General features: G+C 37.1%; 1 protein-coding gene across 1 annotated transcript; it reads right to left on the bottom strand.

Moving 5' to 3' along the window:
* Nucleotides 1–14: 14 nt before the first annotated feature.
* On the bottom strand, nt 15–19,165 carry LOC117921581 (signal recognition particle 54 kDa protein 2). Its single transcript, XM_034839500.1, has 9 exons — nt 18,848–19,165; nt 17,422–17,521; nt 17,044–17,197; nt 12,699–12,849; nt 12,468–12,616; nt 4,537–4,637; nt 4,248–4,405; nt 853–967; nt 15–742 (listed from the first exon to the last, which is right to left on the bottom strand). Exons 1-9 carry the CDS (start codon nt 19,076–19,078, stop codon nt 414–416), a joined length of 1,488 nt encoding a protein of 495 aa, XP_034695391.1. The 5' UTR covers nt 19,079–19,165; the 3' UTR covers nt 15–413.
* Nucleotides 19,166–19,768: the final 603 nt, after the last annotated feature.

The raw sequence follows: 19,768 nt of genomic DNA, 5'->3' as shown, positions 1-19,768 counted from the left end.
AAGATAGTCTATCATTATTTTAAGCGCATGTGATATTAAATCCATTGCAATCGTAAAGAGAAACATAGTTCTACATTTCATAAATTGATGTAACAATTCCAAACCCCAACCAACGTGCCCAAAACAAAATGTTTTCAAATCATTTCAATTCTTATGGACTCTTCTGCATTTTTTCCCTTGTACTACTAATAAATACAAAACTTAGACTTCAGCTGCTAACTTAAAATATCACAGGATTTCTTAAGAAATGATATATATTCAGCGGGTTGGTCCCTCGACAAACAAGTCTCCAGCAGAACAGTTAGTAGTATTGACCTGAGTTTGGGTGGGATTTCGTTCCTGCCAGAATGTTTTTCTGTTGTGATCAGCAACGCATCCTAAATTTCAACCGGCCATTGGAGTGTAGCAATGGTCTACTTGTCCCCGCCTCCAAACATTCCCAACATATCTTTGTTGTTTCCCACTTGCTTCATCAAGTTTTGTAAAGCACCCATGCCACCAATCTGTTTCAGCATTTGTTGGGGAATGATTTTGCTCATGTGTTGTGCATTCATATTTCGGGATAGGGCACTCATTTCTCCTTTCTTTGGAATCTTAAGCCCCTTCATCTTGCTCCAGATCTTGGCAAGACGCTTGTACTCTTCCAACATCTCCATTACTTCTCTAACTTGACGTCCAGATCCTCGGGCTATCCGCATTATTCTTGACTCATTCATGAGTTTTGGGTTCGAAGTGTCCAACTCTGCAACACATTAGCAACAAAATTGAAATCAATGCAATATATTACCATGTAAATATTTCCCTTGGTTATGCAACTAAATTCATTGGAAAACATCAAGAAATGAAATTTACCTTCATTTGTCATTGAGTCCATCATGGTCATGTAGCGCTTGATCTTTGCCTGGCTTTCCTTTTCTCGACCTTTTGGCATTAACTCTGCACTAAATCCTGGAAGCATTGAAAATACCTACATAGAACAAGAGAACCACCAATTGCATGTTAAGAGATATGGATAATTATAATGTAAGTGTGCTTAAAACATGCATCACCTATAAGCATCAGTACAAAAACAATGTTTTCTACTGTTCCATGTTTGGGCCACATCTAATAAAAACCAAAAGCATGGAGACAAATTTATACGGTTATAATGGAGTTCTGCTTATTGCTTGGGCTACTCTTCCAATCAAAGGTTCAATTCCAATTCAAATCTAAACATAATGTGTACCAAAGATGACCAAAAAAAAAAAAAAAGAGGTTTATTGGAGGGCTTTCTAGTGGGCAGGAGTAGGACTAGACTGTTTAATTTACAATTTGCAGATGATTTCATCTCACTTGTGTGTATTTGTCTCCATCCGTCCTAGATGCTAGAGCTTAGTCATTATCCTCTTCAGGCTCATTCACAGTAAAGTCATTCTTCGTGGCTTTGTCCAATATATGAAATCTAATTTCTTTCTCTCCAGCCAAATTTTTAGGGCATCGTGAGCCACTCAAGGCATTGTGAGCTTGTAAATTTGTTTTTCTTATTTATACGTACAATGAGTGAAGTTTATAAGTAGTGAATTCAATCCTACTTTCAAGAAAACCTCGGAACAATTGCCTCTTTTTACAAGGCACCAGTTATCATATTATTCTTTGCCTATCTAGGAAAGATTCCTAGTATACTAGTTGTAATAGTCATTCCTAGGAAAATCCTAATGTTCAACTTACCACAACAAAAATATAGGTGGTACAAACTAGTTGTCATTGTGCTGATCAGTCAAGTTCTCCTTATGTGAAGAAGAAGGTTTGGCTATGTTGTTGGATTACAATATGAAACATGACCCTGTTTTATTAGGTGCATTTTAACATTTTTTTCCTATCAATGGACCAGAAAAAAAAAAGGAATCGAATTTCCAGGAATAATAGTTGTTGTAGTTGTCCTTTGGAGAATTTCAGTGTTTCACTTATCATGGCAAAGATAATGGTATGAACTAGTTACCATGGTGCCAATCAGCACAGCTTTTCTTCTATGAAGAGGAAGGCCTAGCTACATTGTTGGATTGCGATATGAACCTGATACTTCAAATTTAATATAAGTAGAGAATTTATTTTTTGTGTCAAACAGAAAAATAGTTATATCGTAGTTATTATTCTTGATCTAACCAAACTTTAATAGTCAGTCATGGATCTATAGATTTCAAAAGAATTATGGGATCCAGTGTTAAACGTATACTTCAAGGGAATACATATATTTTTGCTACATCAAATGGCATTGGAGCTGAAATCCTATATCTAGACCATCGTTATACATGGCAGAGGGTGTGGTGGATGCAGAAGTCAAAGCCAACAAATTTAGATGGCTCAGATGAGGCATATGGTTTTAGATTTGTCAGGTTGTTGAATGCCTTAGTGACAGGAACTTGCACATACCAGAAGGTAGGTTTTTTGGAGAAAAAGGCCTGGCGGAGCTTTCTCAAAAATTTGGATTCTCCGCCAATCTATAATGATATCATGATAATGAAAATTTAAAGGAGTTTTATCTACTAACAATGACTCCATCAAAGACTAGAACTTCTTACCAAATGCCTGACAAATTCCTGAAGACAGGAAATAAAGACATGATTTAGTTCCTGTTGTGCATGATTATTTTCATGGTATTCATCTTTCTATAATTGATAGAGCATTAGAGCATGAAGAGTTCTATTGTTATTCATAAACAAAAGAGTCCCATTACTATTACAATCAATGGTTGGAATTTTAGTCATACTTGGAAAGGCTTTATGAAATGATGGATGGGTATATAGAGTCTTACTTCATATGTACATGTTTTTGGAGTGGGTTAGGGTACATATAGAGTCTACTTCTTTGTCCCTTTTAGATTTCATAGATTGCTTGGGCTGTAAGTGAAGTTAGGGTGTTGGTTTTTTGTCTATCCCTCCTTTTTTTGGCCTTGTATACATCTCATATACTTTAGGCTCTTTTAATACAATTGCTTTACTTATCAAAAAAAAAAAAAAAAGGAAAGGATGGATGGTCCAATATCTCAAAAATGCTATATTTTTATTAACCAATCATGATGCTGTATGCTGTCAACAATATTGCTCGTATCGCCAACTGATGAGGAACAAGTCACACAGACTTAGGCTTACCAAGGCCATGTGACCCACTTGTCTGCTTAGCTTGAAAACTGATTTTTGTGTAGTTTCAGCTTACAAAGTATCCAATTGTTGCTTTGTTTCTTATGTTTTATTTATTTTATGGATTAATATTTGGGTAATAGTCCTTTTAAGTGATCATGAGACTATTTTTAAGTAGCAACCATGTACAAATGGTTTTAAGAGTAATAGACAACTGAAATTCAGAGTTGATGTAGCCCTAACTTAAGTACTTAAAAAAGGTTGCAAGCTTTCTCCTAATCTAGCAAAAGAACATCATATTGACAACTGTTCCTGAGTTTTATAAACCTTATAGATTTATTGTATGAAGTTTCAACTTCAATTGCATTCTTACCTCTTGCTATGTTGTGCTTTTAATCACTTGAAATTCTTTAGAAGGTGCAACTCACATTGTAACAGCTGGAAAGCAGATCTGATTCCCTTTTGTTGCCTCAAGGGGATTCCTCAATCATCATCAATGGGTGTCCATGAGTAGAATAGGTTCAAGGAGGTCTGATCAGTGGATGGGTTGAATTCTTGATCGGTTGAAGGACATGATTTTTTTTTTTTTAATAGGTACACGATTTCCTCAATCCTCATTAATCTGGAAGCCAAGATTGGCTGATTGAGAAGCTCTTATTCTGGCTAAATGGGTCGCATCCTCTGTTAAGTTTATACAGGGTTCTTCCCTGTAAGTCTTTTTGAATTGGATTGGGTTTCTCTGTTGTATGCTGTATTCATACCAGTAGGGTTTATGACCTTTTTTTTTTTTTGCTTTTCTACTTTGAACCCAGAGAACAAGCAAGCTGGAAGGACAACTTCTAAGAGGATTATCTCCCATCCCAAGACCTAGTTTATGCAATCCTAAATGGTTGATGTAACACATTACAATCAAGTTGTCATTATGTCATATATTCATATGTAGCATACCCTTCCATCCCAAGACCTAGTTTATGCTGATCCTAAATGGTTGATGTAACACATTGCAATCAAGATGTTCATTATGTCATATATTCATGTGTAGCATACCTCACAACTGGCAAAATTAATTCTATAAAGTTGAAATGAATGATTATATACCAAGCTTTAATGCAAAGTGCTTAAATGACATACCTGACCAATAGGACCCATTTTAAGTATGTTCTGAAATTGCTCATACATGATTCTTAAAGTAAAGTTCCCTTCTGAAAGCTTTTGCAGAAGCTCTGGCTGCTGATCCATAGGAACAACTTCATGAATTTTGTCCATGAAACCAGACCAGTCACCCATTCCTAGTTGAAAAAGGGAATGGAATGTTAATAGCTTATAAAATATGTCAGTATTTGAAGTATTCATAAACTTCATTTCAGTCAGAAGAACATCAAACACTGAGAGGAGAAAATAGTAAACATGAGGTTGATACCTAATAGGCGGCTGACAAATGGTTTAACATCAAAAACTTCAAACTCATCCATATGCTCTCCAGTTCCAATAAATATGACAGGACTCTTTGTCGCAGCAACACTACATATAGAAAGTGGAACAAAATTAAATTGTGAAGATAACAAAGAGTAGTGATTTAAACATCAAATATTTCCAGTGAAATATCCAACACATTCCTATTTGTCACAAATGTTCCCATTTCTGCAAAAGGAGCTGCACTAAGAAAAACTACCAAGAGAAATGGGGAGAAAAAGGGTATGGTAGCAAGCCCTAACACATAATCAATAGACAAATAATAATCTCCTCAACAGAAATCTCTATTATTTGAACATAATGTGCCAAAAAAAATACTCTTTTTTTCTTTTCTTTTTTTTGATAGGTAAGAAAATATCTATTTAAAAGATGTGCCAAAAGAGTGACTCAAGGTATACAATACCTATACACCCACCGCCAAACTGGCCAAAAAAGTACAAATAAACAAGCACCCAACTAGGACAAAAAACAACCTTAGCTAGAGTCCAACCAATCAATAAAACTAAGTAAAGTTAGAGGGCAATCAACTATAAACAACTTGGCCTCTAACCAAAGGGAAAAAACAAAAATGCATTTGAGTCTCTGAATTGACGGCACATCATCATTGAAGGTCAATCTATTTCTCGCCTTCCAAACCGTCCAAAATATGTAAAAAGGAGCTACTCTCCACACCTTGTACTTTTTGCCCATAAATGAACCATGCCAACTAAGGAGAGTCTCTCTAACTGAGGAAGGCAGCACCCATGACACCCTAAACAAAGTAAAGAGCAAATTCCTTAAGACCCTATCAGCCAAGGCCCACCTTTTTTGAATTAAATCCAAGGTTAAAGCTTTGCCCCCACGTAGCCTCTCAAGCAAAGAAGCTAATCTTGGGCTGCACCCACACGTTCCAAATGCAACTTGAAGGAAAAAAAGAAGGGTTGCCCAACTCTAGAGCATAGTAGAGGGATTTGACCGAGAACTTTCCACTCTTTGTTTCAGTCCAAAACACCATGTCTTCCACATCTCTGCGCACTCTCTTCCCATGCAGCCACTCCAAGAAGCTTTCCGCCTCCTCCACCTCCCAATCATTAAAGGCTCTTCAGAAACAAGGGTTCCATCCCCCCCAACCCCCCTCAACCAAGGGGTCCCAAATATCCGTCACCCACGCTTCCTTATTATCGGTTAAAGCAAACAAGGGAAGAACACACACAAAGGAGAATCCTCGCACCACCTATTCCTCCAAAATCTCACTCTCCGCCCATTACCCACAAGGAAGGAAATCCTAGAATCACAAAATCCCAGTCCATCCTTATCCCTTTCCACAACCCAACACCATACGCCTCTCTCACTTCCCACGAACACCATCCCCTTCTTTCTTCCCCATACTTCCCTCTAATCACTTGATTCCACAAAACCTTTCTCTCATTTGCGAAACCAATTTCATTTACAAAGAAGAGCCTTATTGAGAATGGAAAGATATTTGACCCCCAAACCCCCTTCTTTTTGCTTAAGCACACCAACTCTCATCTTACTAAATGAGGTTTCGCTCCATATTTCCACCTCTCAAAGGAAATCCCTTTGAATTTGCTCTAGTCTATGTCTAACTGAGCTTGGCATGTGCAACAAAGACATAAAATAAATGGGTGAATTCAACAACGTGCTTCGAATTAGGGTCGCCCTCCTTCCTTTGTACATGTATTGTCTCTTCCACATAGCCAACCTTCTACGAAACCGCTCTTCCACTCCATCCCAAATTGTCACTAACTTAAACAATGCACCCAAAGGAAGACCCAAATAAGTGGACAGGAGGCTACCCACTCTACAACCAAAATCCATAGCAAGATCATCAATATTCTCCACCCTACCTACTGGAATTAGTTCACTCTTTTCCAAGTTTATTCTCAACCTTGACACGGCCTCAAACCATATAAGCAACCAGCTAAGATAGGTCAATTGATCTTGGGAAGCTTGGAAAACACCAAGGTATTGTCAACAAACAACAAATGGGAAATTTAAACCCCTTCTTCACTCCTACCCTTCACCCTACAACCCGACAAAAAACCTCCATCCACTGCCCTCTTAAAGAGACAACTAAACCTCTCCATAGCAATCACAAATAAATAAGGCGAAAGCGGATCCCTCAGCCTCAAACCCCTTGAGCTTTGAAAGAAACCCGTAGGTGCCATTAACCAACATAGAGAGAAACTGGCAGTGGAAATGCACCACTTGATCCACCCAACCCATTTCTCCCCAAAACCCATTTTCTGCATAATCGTGAGAAGAAAGACCAGTCCACATGGTCATATGTCTTCTCTATGTCAAGTTTGCACAAAATACCATATTCATTATTCTTCAAGATCGAATTAATGGCTCCATTAGCTATCAACATTGCATCTAGGATTTGTCTTTCCTCCACAAAAGCCCATTGGGCCTTAGAAACCACCTTTCTTAGCCTATTGGCTAAAACCTTCGCTAGTCACTTGTACAAACCCCTATCAAACTTATAGACCTAAAATCCCTTAAATCTTTAGGACCCGTTTTTTTTGGGATTAAAACCAGAAAGGTTGCATTCAGGCTTTTAACAAAGTTACCGTGTTCATAGAATTCCTTGAAGAATCTCATCACATCATCCTTCACAAAGTCCCAAGAAAACTGCTAGAATGTCATAGAGAAACCGTCAGGCCCTAGTGCTTTGTCCCCACCACACCCCAACAGAGCACCAAACACCTTCTCTTCCATGAATGGCACCTCCAAAGCTAGAGCGTCTAGAGTCTCTAGAGTCTCAAACTGCAACCAAGATAAAGAAGGACGTCAGTCCCCTAGATTGGACAACAAAGACAAAGGCTCTGACCACCCCTTCCTTGATTTCATTATCCTCTGAAAGCCAAACACCATTAATCTTTATTCTGTCCACGTTATTCCTCCTTTTGTGTGCATTGGCCATCTTGTGAAAGAATCTTATATTTCTGTCACCCTTTTTTAGCCACACTTCCCTAAATTTTTGCCACCAAGAGATCTCTTCTAGCATAACCCATTTTCTATAATCTTCACTCGCTTCTTTTCTAGCTTCCAACTCCTCCAAAGACAAGGTGCTAGTCTTTTCCTCAGCATCCCAATAGTCTACCTGATCTAGAGTCAAATCCTTCCCGGCTTCAACCCTGCCAAAAACATCTTTGTCCACTCCTTCAGTTTAGACTTCAAGGCTTTTAATTTTGCCACCAAAATGAAACTTGAAGAGCCACTAAAGTTGTCCCCCTCCCACCATGACTTCAAAAAATCCTTAAAGTCCTCCACCCTCAACCACATATTCTTAAATCTAAAAGGGGAGGGCCTCTTCTTAGACCTCTTCCATCTAAAACAATCGGGAAATGGTCATACGGGTCTTAGAAGGACACACTACACTGCATCGACCTGCTAAAACGGCACACTCCCACCCCTTATTCACTACAAAACGATCCAGCCTTGACATTGACTAATTGTTCACCCCTCCACTCCAAGTAAAAGGTCCCCCCCCCCCCCCCCCCCAACAACGTGTCCTTTAACTCTAACTCTTCTATAACCTCAAAGAACCTTCTCATGTCTAAGTTCAAACTCCTTCCCTGTTGCACTCTTCAGGGCTTTAATCAAATTAAAATCCCCAGCAACACACCACGGGCCACTCCAAAGTCCCTTTATGACCCCCAACTCACCCCAGAACCACTCCCTACCCCTCCTCAAGTCGGGCCATAAAACCTCGTAAAAGTCCAAATGAAGCCATCCTCGCAATTCTTAAAATGGCATGAGATTGAGAACACTCTCGTTTCCAAATTGACTAACTCCAACACGCTTTATTTCAAAAAACCACTATACCTCCAACAACACCCCTTGAGTCCACATCTCCCCATTCTAAGAATCTCCCCACTCCTAAGCTGCGAATGAGACCTCTTGACATTTCCTGGATCTTAGTTTCCTGTAAGCAAATCAAATCTAGCTTATTCTCTTTTATCAAAGCTTAATCACCTTCCTTTTGTCACTATCATTAGCCCCTCTTACATTCCAGGAAAGCATTCGAATCTTCATCTAGACCTGGAAGTGCTGCCCCCCCCCCCCCCCCCCTCCTCCTCTCTCTTCCCCCCTTCCCCTTCTCCTCTCCCTCCAATATAGTTCACAATACATTCCAGCTTCTCAACTCCCTTTCAAACCTTGACTCCTCCAATTTTTTCCTACCATCCAACTTTCCTTTCTAATCTTTCCTCGCTTTCATCCTTTTCAACAAGGTCAAAACCTCCCCTTCGAATTCCTTCGTCGGCATTCCTATGTAGCGACTGAACTTAGCTAAACAACTAGATGACCAGCTAAGAGTACCCACTTCCTCACCCTCCTCCAAAACCTCCTATATTGCCCTCTTTGAGAAATCCTCTATCACGTCTTCGACAGGCCTTAGTTTCTTACTCGAAAAACCAAAACCCTCCGCCTCCCTCCCATCTGCCAAAATCACCCTTAAGGGGTCCAAAACTGCTAGCCCATTCACCTCTGAAACACAACCCCGATTGGATCCCCTGCCAATGGTGATGAGTGCCTATCTAGCTTAGAAGGAATAGAAGAGAAGAAGAAAGATCCTGCTTCCGCAAGAAGAAAAAGAGAACAAAGGGGAGGAGCCGTGTACCTGGAGGCCTCCTCCATTAGAGCTTTGTCAGTGATCTTTGCATGATGAGGCATCGGTGGACGCGATCCCATCTAGAGGCCAAAATCATCTCGTCTGGCCTCCAGCAGTCAACAGCTCAAAGACCCCCAGCCTCGCAAACTTCACCCCCTCCTTTGAGGTTCCAGTGAGATCTTCCTCAACTACTCAAAGCAGACAAGTTTGGAACAGACACAAAAGGCTCTTCCCATCTTCCAACAAACACCGGTCAACAACTCCCTTTTGCTCAGCAAATCCTTTTCACCAAGTTGTACCACACTGCTTCCCCTAACCTTCTCGCTCTAGATTTCACAACATCAGCAAAGGACTCTTTCGCCTTCTCCTCAGGAGCCCCAACTCTGCTCTCTATCCTATTGGAATCAAGGACTCCCTAGGCTCTTCACGTGTCATTACTCCTAGAGAACGGAGCTTTTTAGCCAACGTGGCCCAACCTCCCAGAATGTCTTTCCCTTCGAGAACACTAAACAATACTTTTTTGCTTCCGAGTCAACCACGGAACACAAAATGAATCTGCCCGCCTCATTTGCATGACATTCTAGTCTAAACTTCCTACCTCCATCCTCCCAACTTTAACAAACCTCTTAGCAAACTCACCTTACAGCAAGCCTCTATCCTTCCATCAGACAACATAAACTAAGCCCCCAAACTTGATCCATGAGGTAAAACCTCTGCTTCTTTCCATAATGATCCCCTAAGCTTCTCTCAAACACATCCACAGAGATTTCAAAGGACTTGGAGTCCATTGCAAAGCAACTTCTGCCTCCTCTCATGGATATTTTGCCAGAAAAATACTCAAATTGAAAGTTGATTTGACATAAGTAAAAGAAAATATCGTGATAGTATAAAAAGAAAAGGTAGAATAGTGTGAGTAGGGCTCATTTGGCATAGTTGTAGGTTCCAGTAAACAACTTGTTGGAAAAAAACTTGTGTAAAGAAGATAAAAATAAAATAAAACAAAAATAAAAATTAATTAATTACATTATGAAACCATTTTCTATAAGCTCTTCAACTAAAGCATCATACTCCTAACTTCACTGAAAAAGGCTTCAGGCATCAAGAATTTTCTATTTTAGATAATTTGTAACTACACACTCTAAAGTTCTTTTATAGTCAAAAAGAGCTTTTAGGCAGTCCATAAAATAAAGACAAGTTAGAAACAAGGAATTAATATCTAAGATTCTCTTAATTAAATGAATAAGAATAACAACATTGAATACAACAACAGTAAAGCCTGAAAGAGCATCTAATAATTTTTAAAAGAATTAAACCAAACATAATGTTAATAGAGCAACCAAACAAATAATTTTTTAGAACTAAACTAAATATGAGTTCAATTGAATAACTCAACCAATGATTTTTAAAAGACTACTAAAATAACCATAATATCAACAAGGAAACCAAGCTAATAAATTTTAGAAACTAAACTAAACATGAGATCAACAAAATAACTAAACTAATGATTTTAAAGAACTAACTCAACATAATATCAACAAAACAAAAAAAACTAATAATTTTTAAAAAACTATATCAAGCATAAGATAAAAGAATAACCAAACTAATCATTTTCAAAGAAACTTAACTAAGTATAATATAAACAAACCAATAAACTAATAATGTTTCAAAACTAAACTAAATATGGGATTAACAGAATAACAAAACTAATGATTTTAATAGAATTAAACCAAGCATAACATGAACACAATAGTCAAGCTAATAATTTTAAAAACTAAACCAAATATAAGATCAATTGAATAACTAAACTAATCATTTTAAGAAAAAAAAAAACTAAACTAAGCATGAGGTTAATGGAATAACCAAACTAACAATTTTTAAAAGAAACTAAACTAGGCATGATTCCAACAAAGAAACCAAGCTAATAATTTCTAAAAATTAAATTGAGCATGATATTAACAGAATAACCAAACTTTTGATTTTTAAAAGAATTAAACGAAACATAACGTCAAGAAAGCAACCAAACTAATAATTTTTAAAAACTAACCTAAACATGAGTTTAACAAAATGACCAAACTAAAACTAAACCAACCATAATAGTTTGGTCATTTTGTTAAACTCATGTTTAGGTTAGTTTTTAAAAATTATTAGTTTGGTTGCTTTCTTGATGTTATGTTTCGTTTAATTCTTTTAAAAATCATCAGTTTGGTTATTCTGTTAATGTTGTGCTCAGTTTAATTTTTAGAAATTATTAGTTTGGTTTCTTTATTGAAATCATGTCTAGTTTAGTTTCTTTTAAAAATTGTTAATTTACTCATTCCATTAATCTCATGTTTAGTTTAGTTTTTAAAAATTATTAGTTTGCTTGCTTTGTTGATATTATGCTTAGTTTAGTTTTTTTTTTAAATGATTAGTTTAGTTATTCAATTGATCTTATATTTGGTTTAGTTTTTAAAATTATTGGTTTAACTATTGTGTTCATGTTATGCTTGGTTTAATTCTATTTAAAATCATTAGTTTTGTTATTCTATTAATCCCATATTTAGTTTAGTTTTGAAACATTATTAGTTTAGTTAGTTTGTTTATATCATACTTAGTTAAGTTTCTTTGAAAAATGATTAGTTTGGTTATTCTTTTTATCTCATACTTGATATAGTTTTTAAAAATTATTAGTTTTGTTGTTTTGTTGATATTATGCTGAGTTTAGTTTCTTTTAAAAATCATTAATTTAGTTATTTCGTTGATTTCATGTTTAGTTTAGTTTCTAAAATTTATTAGCTTGGTTTCCCTGTTGATATTATAGCTATCTTAGTTTCTTTTAAAAATCATTAGTTGAGTTATTCAATTGAACTCATATTTAATTTAGTTTAAAAAAAATATTTGTTTGATTGCTCTATTGATATTATGTTTGGTTTAATTCTTTTAAAAATTATTAGATTGGTTATTCCTGTGTTTACAGCAATAATAACTAATACAATTATACATTCCTGTGTGGTAGTCTTTATTATATATAAATAAAATGACATACTATGCAACTAAAACAGCAAAACCTTTAAATCCTAATTATTTGGGTCCACTACATGGAACCTTGTCTGCCTCAAATCCCTAAAAAATGATGTACTATATATATATAATGATTAAAACCTATGCCAATTGTGAAAAGTTACTGATTAACTCTGCAAACAAAAATAGAAAAGCATCAAGTATATTTTAAAAAGGACAGAAAACATAATGAATACTACAAGCACAGTAATAGCACTTACGCACTAAGAGCTCCACCTCCCTTTGCATGACCATCCATTTTAGTAATTATCACAGCTCCAACTGCAACACTTTGCTTGAATGCTTGAGCTTGATCAAATGCAGCTTGACCAATGCTGCTATCCATAACAAATATAACAAGATCTGGTCTCTGGAAGATCCAAAGCAATAAAATTAGCATGCATAAGTGACTATGACAAGATAAGTGGAGCAACAGATGCTGAAACAAATACCGTTGCTTCGGAAACTTGACGCATTTCTTCAAAGAGAGCAGCCTCCTGTTTGTGGCGCCCACTAGTATCTACAATTATAAGATCACAATTTTCCTTCTTGAATCTTTCCACACCTTCCACTGCAATTTTCACAGGATCTGACTCCATGTAGCTGTAGAAAAAAAAATAATGTGATTAGAGAACCAAATGGGACATAGTATGAAGGACCCCAAGTGACAAAGATATTGACAAAGAACATGGAGAATGAATGACCATTTTAAAAAATATGTACTCACACAGCCTATGCGATATGTGCCATAACTCATCTATTCCTAACAGCTAAATAAAATGACTATGTTGACGCACAAGCATGTTTATACAGCAAACACACACCAAACTCGCATTAAATTGATTTTGCAAATGCAGAGCCATTCAACTTCAATCATCAATAGGTAAGAGGATCCAGAAAAGAAAATGAAGCAGAGGAGTAAGGGCATATACAACAATGAGCAAGTAACTATTGATTTCACAATGAAACCAAGAATACTTCTTTATTGTGATAGACAAACAAAAACCAAGAATACTTCTTCATTTGCTTTGTGCAAAGTAGTTTAAGTTTCCTAGTAGAACATGTTACCACCAGCACTAAGCAATCAGGCGAGGTTAAGATGATATCATTAAGTCAGACACATGCACATGTTAAACACATTCATTAAAATTAGTTCATCAGTACTTTTCAAGTTACCAGGAGAAAGTTCCAGCATGTCTTAAACTACCTTTTTTATTGCAGCAAGTTACCAGGAGAAAGTTCCAAAATGACGAGGCAAGGAGCAGGAGGAGAATAAGCTTAAAAGTTTAGATTCTGGTCACCCGGAAAACAAAGTAAGCTTCAAAGCTTGAATTTTTTCTCTTTCATTGGCTGTTCTACCCTTTGCTCAGATAATTCCTTTTTTTTTTTATGGGCAAAATGAGAAATTATATTTACAGCGCTTGAAAAAATCACATCAAGGTACACATGGAGTATAGAAATAGCACCTAACAACACATGAAAGGAGAAGAGCAACAACAACCCACCACCTAAAGCAAAACCAAGGCCCTAAAAACCTAGAAAGAATAGAGTGCCCGCCGTCGACCTGCTTGCAAGCATACCAAATATGATTTCTGACCAATCAATCTCTTGATAATCTTTCTCTTGTCACTGACAATAGCCCCTCTAACATTTCAATGAGATAAATATTAGCTTCATCAACCCACTGCATCAATTTCCCACCTCCCTGTCTACTTCCTGATCGTCTACCTCCCTTTCTAATTCTTGATCATCTACCTTCTGCCCCCTTATAATTCACATAACATTCCAGCTTCTTTAGTTCTTTTTCAAATTTTGATGAAGAAAGGTTCTTCCTCCTCTTCCCTCCCTCCTGGCACCTCTCCTCTTTCCTAGCCTTCATTTCTAAGGAGAATCAAGATCTCAGCCTCGAAACCTACTGTCAGTATACCCGACCAGTTGCTGAAAGTTGCTCATGGGTTCATATACGTATGATACCGCATTTTTGATGTCCCACATAGGACAGGGGAAAAAGTTCCCACTTTCCGGTACTATATATGTATGGGCTCCTCTTAACCAAGTAGATATATTTTGAAGTCATAAAGACCCTTTGGGCCTAGAACGAACAATATTTACACGGTTGGGAGCAAGTCCTTACAAATGGTATCAAAGTTGATCATTGACTCCAGTATAGGAATTTGTTTGGCTTCATGAGGAATGTCTATCTGTTTGCCCTTGCAATCTCATGGGACACAGTGAGGATGTTGTGTCTGCATGGGAGGTGATTGTGATGTCCCATATTGGACAGAGAAAAATTTTTTTGACACTATATATGTATGGATTCCTTTTAACTAAGTAAATGCGTTTTAAAGCCTTGAGGGTCTTTTGGGCTCAAAGCAAACAATGTCTACACAACTAGGAGCAGGTCATTACAAGACCTTTCCCCTCTCTCCACCCACCATAAGGTTGTCATTTGTCCTCTTCTGCACTAACAAAAATTGCACTCTCATGCAACTTCACCCTAACCTCCAGACCATTGCTCCCACTGCTTGGAACCACTTGAGAAATCCATGGTGGTACTTCCCACCATAATTGCATGGCGTAGCAAGATAGGCCCACCACCACCTCCAATAATGTAGGTGTCGTTCTCCAATCTAATCTCACCAAAACTCTTACCCATTGCAAATGTCAGAGATGAGTTGTGTTTTCATCCATTGCAACAAAACAATGACAACAGTACCCTAGCATTTTTTAAGATCACTCAACACCACAAGCATACAATAAGCCTCACCACTCACCCATGTTTCCTTAATGTGCACACCCTTCGGAAAACATGCTACTTTTGAGACCCTCCTATCCAGGTGCAAAACCTTATCCTTGTACACCCTTTGAAGGCACATTCTCTGCATCAGAGCTTTCCTTAAAATCGAACAAGAGAAGGGCACCCCCTAGCCAGGAAATCGTCACTCCCCTTTCAAAGATAGCTATGACTTATCCATCTCCTCAACAAAAACAATTTTGGAATCAAGTCTAAATATTCTCCCCATTTCTCAACTAGATAGAACCTCAAATGCTCCTTTCTAAGCTAAACCTCCTTATCCCTAAGTTGAATCCAGATTGCTTCACTAGCCATATCATGCTCTTTCTTATCTAAGTCTGCATAAGACCCTTTTGTCGGCTCTATTAAACTACTACCTTTCTCCACATGCCTTCAAGCAACTAGGTATGGAGGATTCCTTTACTCTAAGGAGGAAACTACTCCAAGATAGCAAAGCTTCTCAGCCAGGATAGACCAATCCCTAGGGAGACCCTTTCCTTCAAGGAAGATTGGAGTAAAACTCTTGGCCTCCATATAACTAACCAAGCAGAGAATAAACCTCCCTAGCCCATTTGAATGTAGCTGTAACCTCTAACCTAAACTCCCTCCCATCTTCAACCCAATCTTTGCTATATACCTTTCCATCCTCATCCTTACAACAAGCTTCCACTTCTTCCAATAAACAAAACAAACTCCCTTTCCCAAGCCTAATCCACGAGGACGAACCATCTCTATAGAATTTCCTTTTCAACTCCCTCCGACCATCTTTATGGAGATTTCAAATGACTTCAACTCTACTACAAACTCTTGCCTCCTTTGATCTCTACAACTAGACTGAGAGGAAGCTTTTTACAATAAGCCCTAATATTCTCCTACATCATAATTGGTGTATTCAATGGCTAATTTTTTGGTAGTTTATCTTACCCTTTGCTTGGATAATAAAACACAACATCTAAAATTCTCTACAACTTGCTTTGGATACTCCTCATAGTCATTGAAGTTTTTCTCACATACAAGGGCCCACAATCTGAATTTATGAAGAAGCTTGCCCAACTCTATGTCATAAGCCAAGAAACATTGTGGGCTACATAAAGTTTGCATAGGGGCCTATCCTTGCACTTTACCTTCTCAACTTCAGAACAAGTACAAGGGTGCAAACAAGCACTTATTGGTATCTAATAACCTCTTTAGGTAACCAAGTCAATTCCTAAGTAAGCCTCATACTCTTTAATATTTAGAAACTTAATAATATTTCAAGATATATTATTTTTAAGGAGACATCTTGATAAAATTATAGATTTTTGCCTTGTACTCATGCACAAGCATAACAATTAAATTTGTATTTTATTTTTTGCTAGGCACAACAGTTAAAATACATGCATATACATATATATATATATCTCTGTGTGTGTGTGTGTGTGTGTGTGTGTGTGTGTGTGTGTGTGTGTGTGTGTGTGTGTGTGTGTGTGTGTATGTATATTATGAATGCACATAAGTTGCATGCATATTGGCACCCTTCATCATAAAAATCCTTTCTTTAGTATCAAAACCTATTTGTAGAAGCAAATAATCTCATGTTCTAAGCTAATGTTGTTGATGAATCCCCTATACACCATAATGGAATGGTCAAGATGAGAATGGTTGGTAGAGGAAGAGAAGGACAACAAAGAAAGAGAGGAAAAAGCATGATGGAGAGAGAAGAAAGCTCTCTGTATCTAAAGTCCTTTATCATAAAGGTTGGGATACATAGCAACAAGAGTGTAACCCATAAGATGAATTAAGCCATCTAAATGACCTGCCTCACACTCAATATTCATGAGGAAGCATGTACCAGAATCACTAGTACCCCACAATGGGTGAAAACATTGTGCAACAGAGATTTAAGAAAGTATAAAGGCTAAACTGAGCAGGTATTACACAAATTTCTTTAACATCAAAATTTTAGCAAACTTCTAAAGTTAAACATGGGAGACATAAGAACTTGTAAAATGTCAAGAGAGTACCTCCCATAGAAGGGAATCTTTGCTTTGGTAGCATTTTGCTTCAGCTGGTCAAAAGCACCAGCTCTAAATGTATCGGCACACACTAAAGCTGGTTTCCAACCCTTCTTTTGATGATAATATGCATATTTTGTACATGTTGTCGTTTTTCCGGAACCTGATATGTTTACACACAGATAAGAATGCCATAATCCAATATGTAAAGAAATTAATACTAAACAAAATGTGCAGTACATTTCAATATAAGAATTTTGAATGACATTTATCTTTGTTTTTGGACTTATGAAATATTCGCACTGAGATTTCCAATGCACATAAACAAGAAAAGGGCCTTCTTATCTGACCCCTAATCATAACATAATAATCTGAAGCACCATTTACCTTGTAAACCAACAAACATGACAACGCTTGTTTTCGCTTTCTTTGGAGTGAAAGAAGGCTTGCCAGGATCCAACATTTTGCAAAGCTCTTGAAATATAGCCTAGAAACAAAGCAAGCACAACCATATACCAAAAGATAACCTATGAGGCAACAGTAAAAGTAAAAAGGAATATGAAAAACAAACTAGCATGCTTCCCAAACAAAGTTTCTAAACAGAAATCCTGATCATTTTAGACAAAAAAGCATTTAAATAAAATTTAATTAAACACTAAAACGAAAAAAATAAGACAAAAAATTTTTAGACTCAGCCTATGCATTGGATTCCATATAAGCGATTTTTCCCGAATTCAATCATTTCTTTTTACGTTGGAACTAAGCTTTGTGTTAATCGAGACAAATCAGATATGGCATTGTTAACTAGAAAATTTTGCAATGCCCAAGCTCTGAAAACGACATTAAAATACAAACCATATAATATGTTTCAGGCATCAAGAAAAAGCTATCTTTAGCCAGAATTCAACCATTTCTTTTTATGTTGGCACTAAGCTTTTTATTAGTTCCTTTCTTAAGTGGAAGGCTTCTACATGGTTTTCACACTTCTATCGTATAGTTTCTTTCTAGTTTAATTTTGGTCCTAGGAAAGATTAGGATATTAAGATTTCCTTGAACTTTTTTAAACAAATTTGTGTTAATATAGGCAAATCAGGTATGACATCATTAATTAGAAAATTTTGGAATTCCCAGGCTCTAAAAATGAGGTTAAAGTGGTTTGAGATGTAAAAAACTCTTAATTGGAGATGTCAAAATGAGCTTATACACATAGAATTTTTCCGTATCAAAACCACATGATGTTTTGGCATTCATAGAATATAATTCAGGTTAAAAAAAATTCTAAAATCAGGCAAAGTCAATCACACATTTCAGTAGTAAGATGAAGAAGAGCATGACTTAGACAAATATCTTGTTGCGTGACAACTTGTGACCAGTCACTAAATTGTTATAATATATTTAAAAGAATAAGAACAAGGCAACAACACAAAACTTCAGTCTACGACTTGAATTCTGCATGCGTTCCAACTTCCATAACCATTGTGAGAAAAAAATAATGCTTCAGGTATGTCAAATAGTTTATAGCAATGCTGTTGAGCTATTGATTGATACCCTATATCGGAGAGATTGGCTTAAACCATAGAACTCGTAACTGGGAATCCAAAAACCTCCCTCGCGATTGATAAAATATTATGCCAATTCAGAGATTTCAAAGTTTTAACCCTCAATTGCTGCTTTTACTCAACAAATTCAGAGAAGAATCACATTCAGTTCTAACCGTCTATGATCCCACGTTTTTTAGACTCTTCCTTCAGGAATCTAGGATTTCCAAATTGAAGAGGATTGAAATCGAATATTGAAATTAACGGAGGAGTACCTGCTGAATGATTTTGCGCTTGTTGTGGCCGGCGGCGAGGTCGTCGAAATTGACGAGCTTCTTGATATTGGTCTGCATATCCCGGACGAGCTTGAACTGGACATCGGATTGCAGGAGAGCGCGGGTGATTTCGTTGAGGCATTCATTCAGGACTTTCTCGTCGATGATTGTGGCATTGCTCATCTGCTGGAGAGCACGCGATATGCTCCCGCCCAACTCTGATAACACCATCTTGATCGATTGCAGAAGAACGCAGGATCCGTGACAAATTCGTGAGAGTTTGGGGGTTAGGTTTCTTCTGAGGAAGACTCGATTCCTCTCCTGTCAAAACTCCCCTTATACTGCAAATGAGCCTGTTGGATCGGGTTGTGGGTCGACCCAAATAACCTCCAAACGACCCGGCCCGAAATAAGATAACAATCCTTAAAGGGTTTTATCCAAAAAAAAAAATGTCTTCTGATATTAAAATAATTACAAAATAGGAATCTTATAAAAATTTAATAATTATAAAATAGGAATCTTCTAAAAATAATTCAAGTTTCATACTCTCACAAGAAATATAGTAAAATGCTAATTATTTTTGGGTAACGGTCTAAAAGTTCCTATTTTGTATTTTTTTTAGGGAGAATTGTGTTTTGGGCCCAGCTGGGCCCAAAAATTAACAAATGGTCCATATATGTTACAGAATTAAGCCCAACACCCAGACAAAGTCTCAAAATTGATAAGAAGGCTATACAATTTATAATATGCCGAAAATGCCCTTTGCTGGCTAATGTAAAAAAAAAAAACAAAATCCATGTTGAATTTGCAATTCGTTTTCCCCAAAATTGAGAGGCGTTTTCACATTCCTGAGTGTTTCCCTCGTTTCCGCCCAAAGAATGCCCTAATCCTCTCTTCATCTGGAGTTTGCCGACCATCCGA

This window comes from Vitis riparia, chromosome 9 (assembly GCF_004353265.1).
Source record: "Vitis riparia cultivar Riparia Gloire de Montpellier isolate 1030 chromosome 9, EGFV_Vit.rip_1.0, whole genome shotgun sequence".
Classification (NCBI taxonomy): Eukaryota; Viridiplantae; Streptophyta; class Magnoliopsida; order Vitales; family Vitaceae; genus Vitis; species Vitis riparia.
Note: the sequence above shows the minus strand (reverse complement) of the source record. Positions and strands in the feature narration are given on the sequence as shown.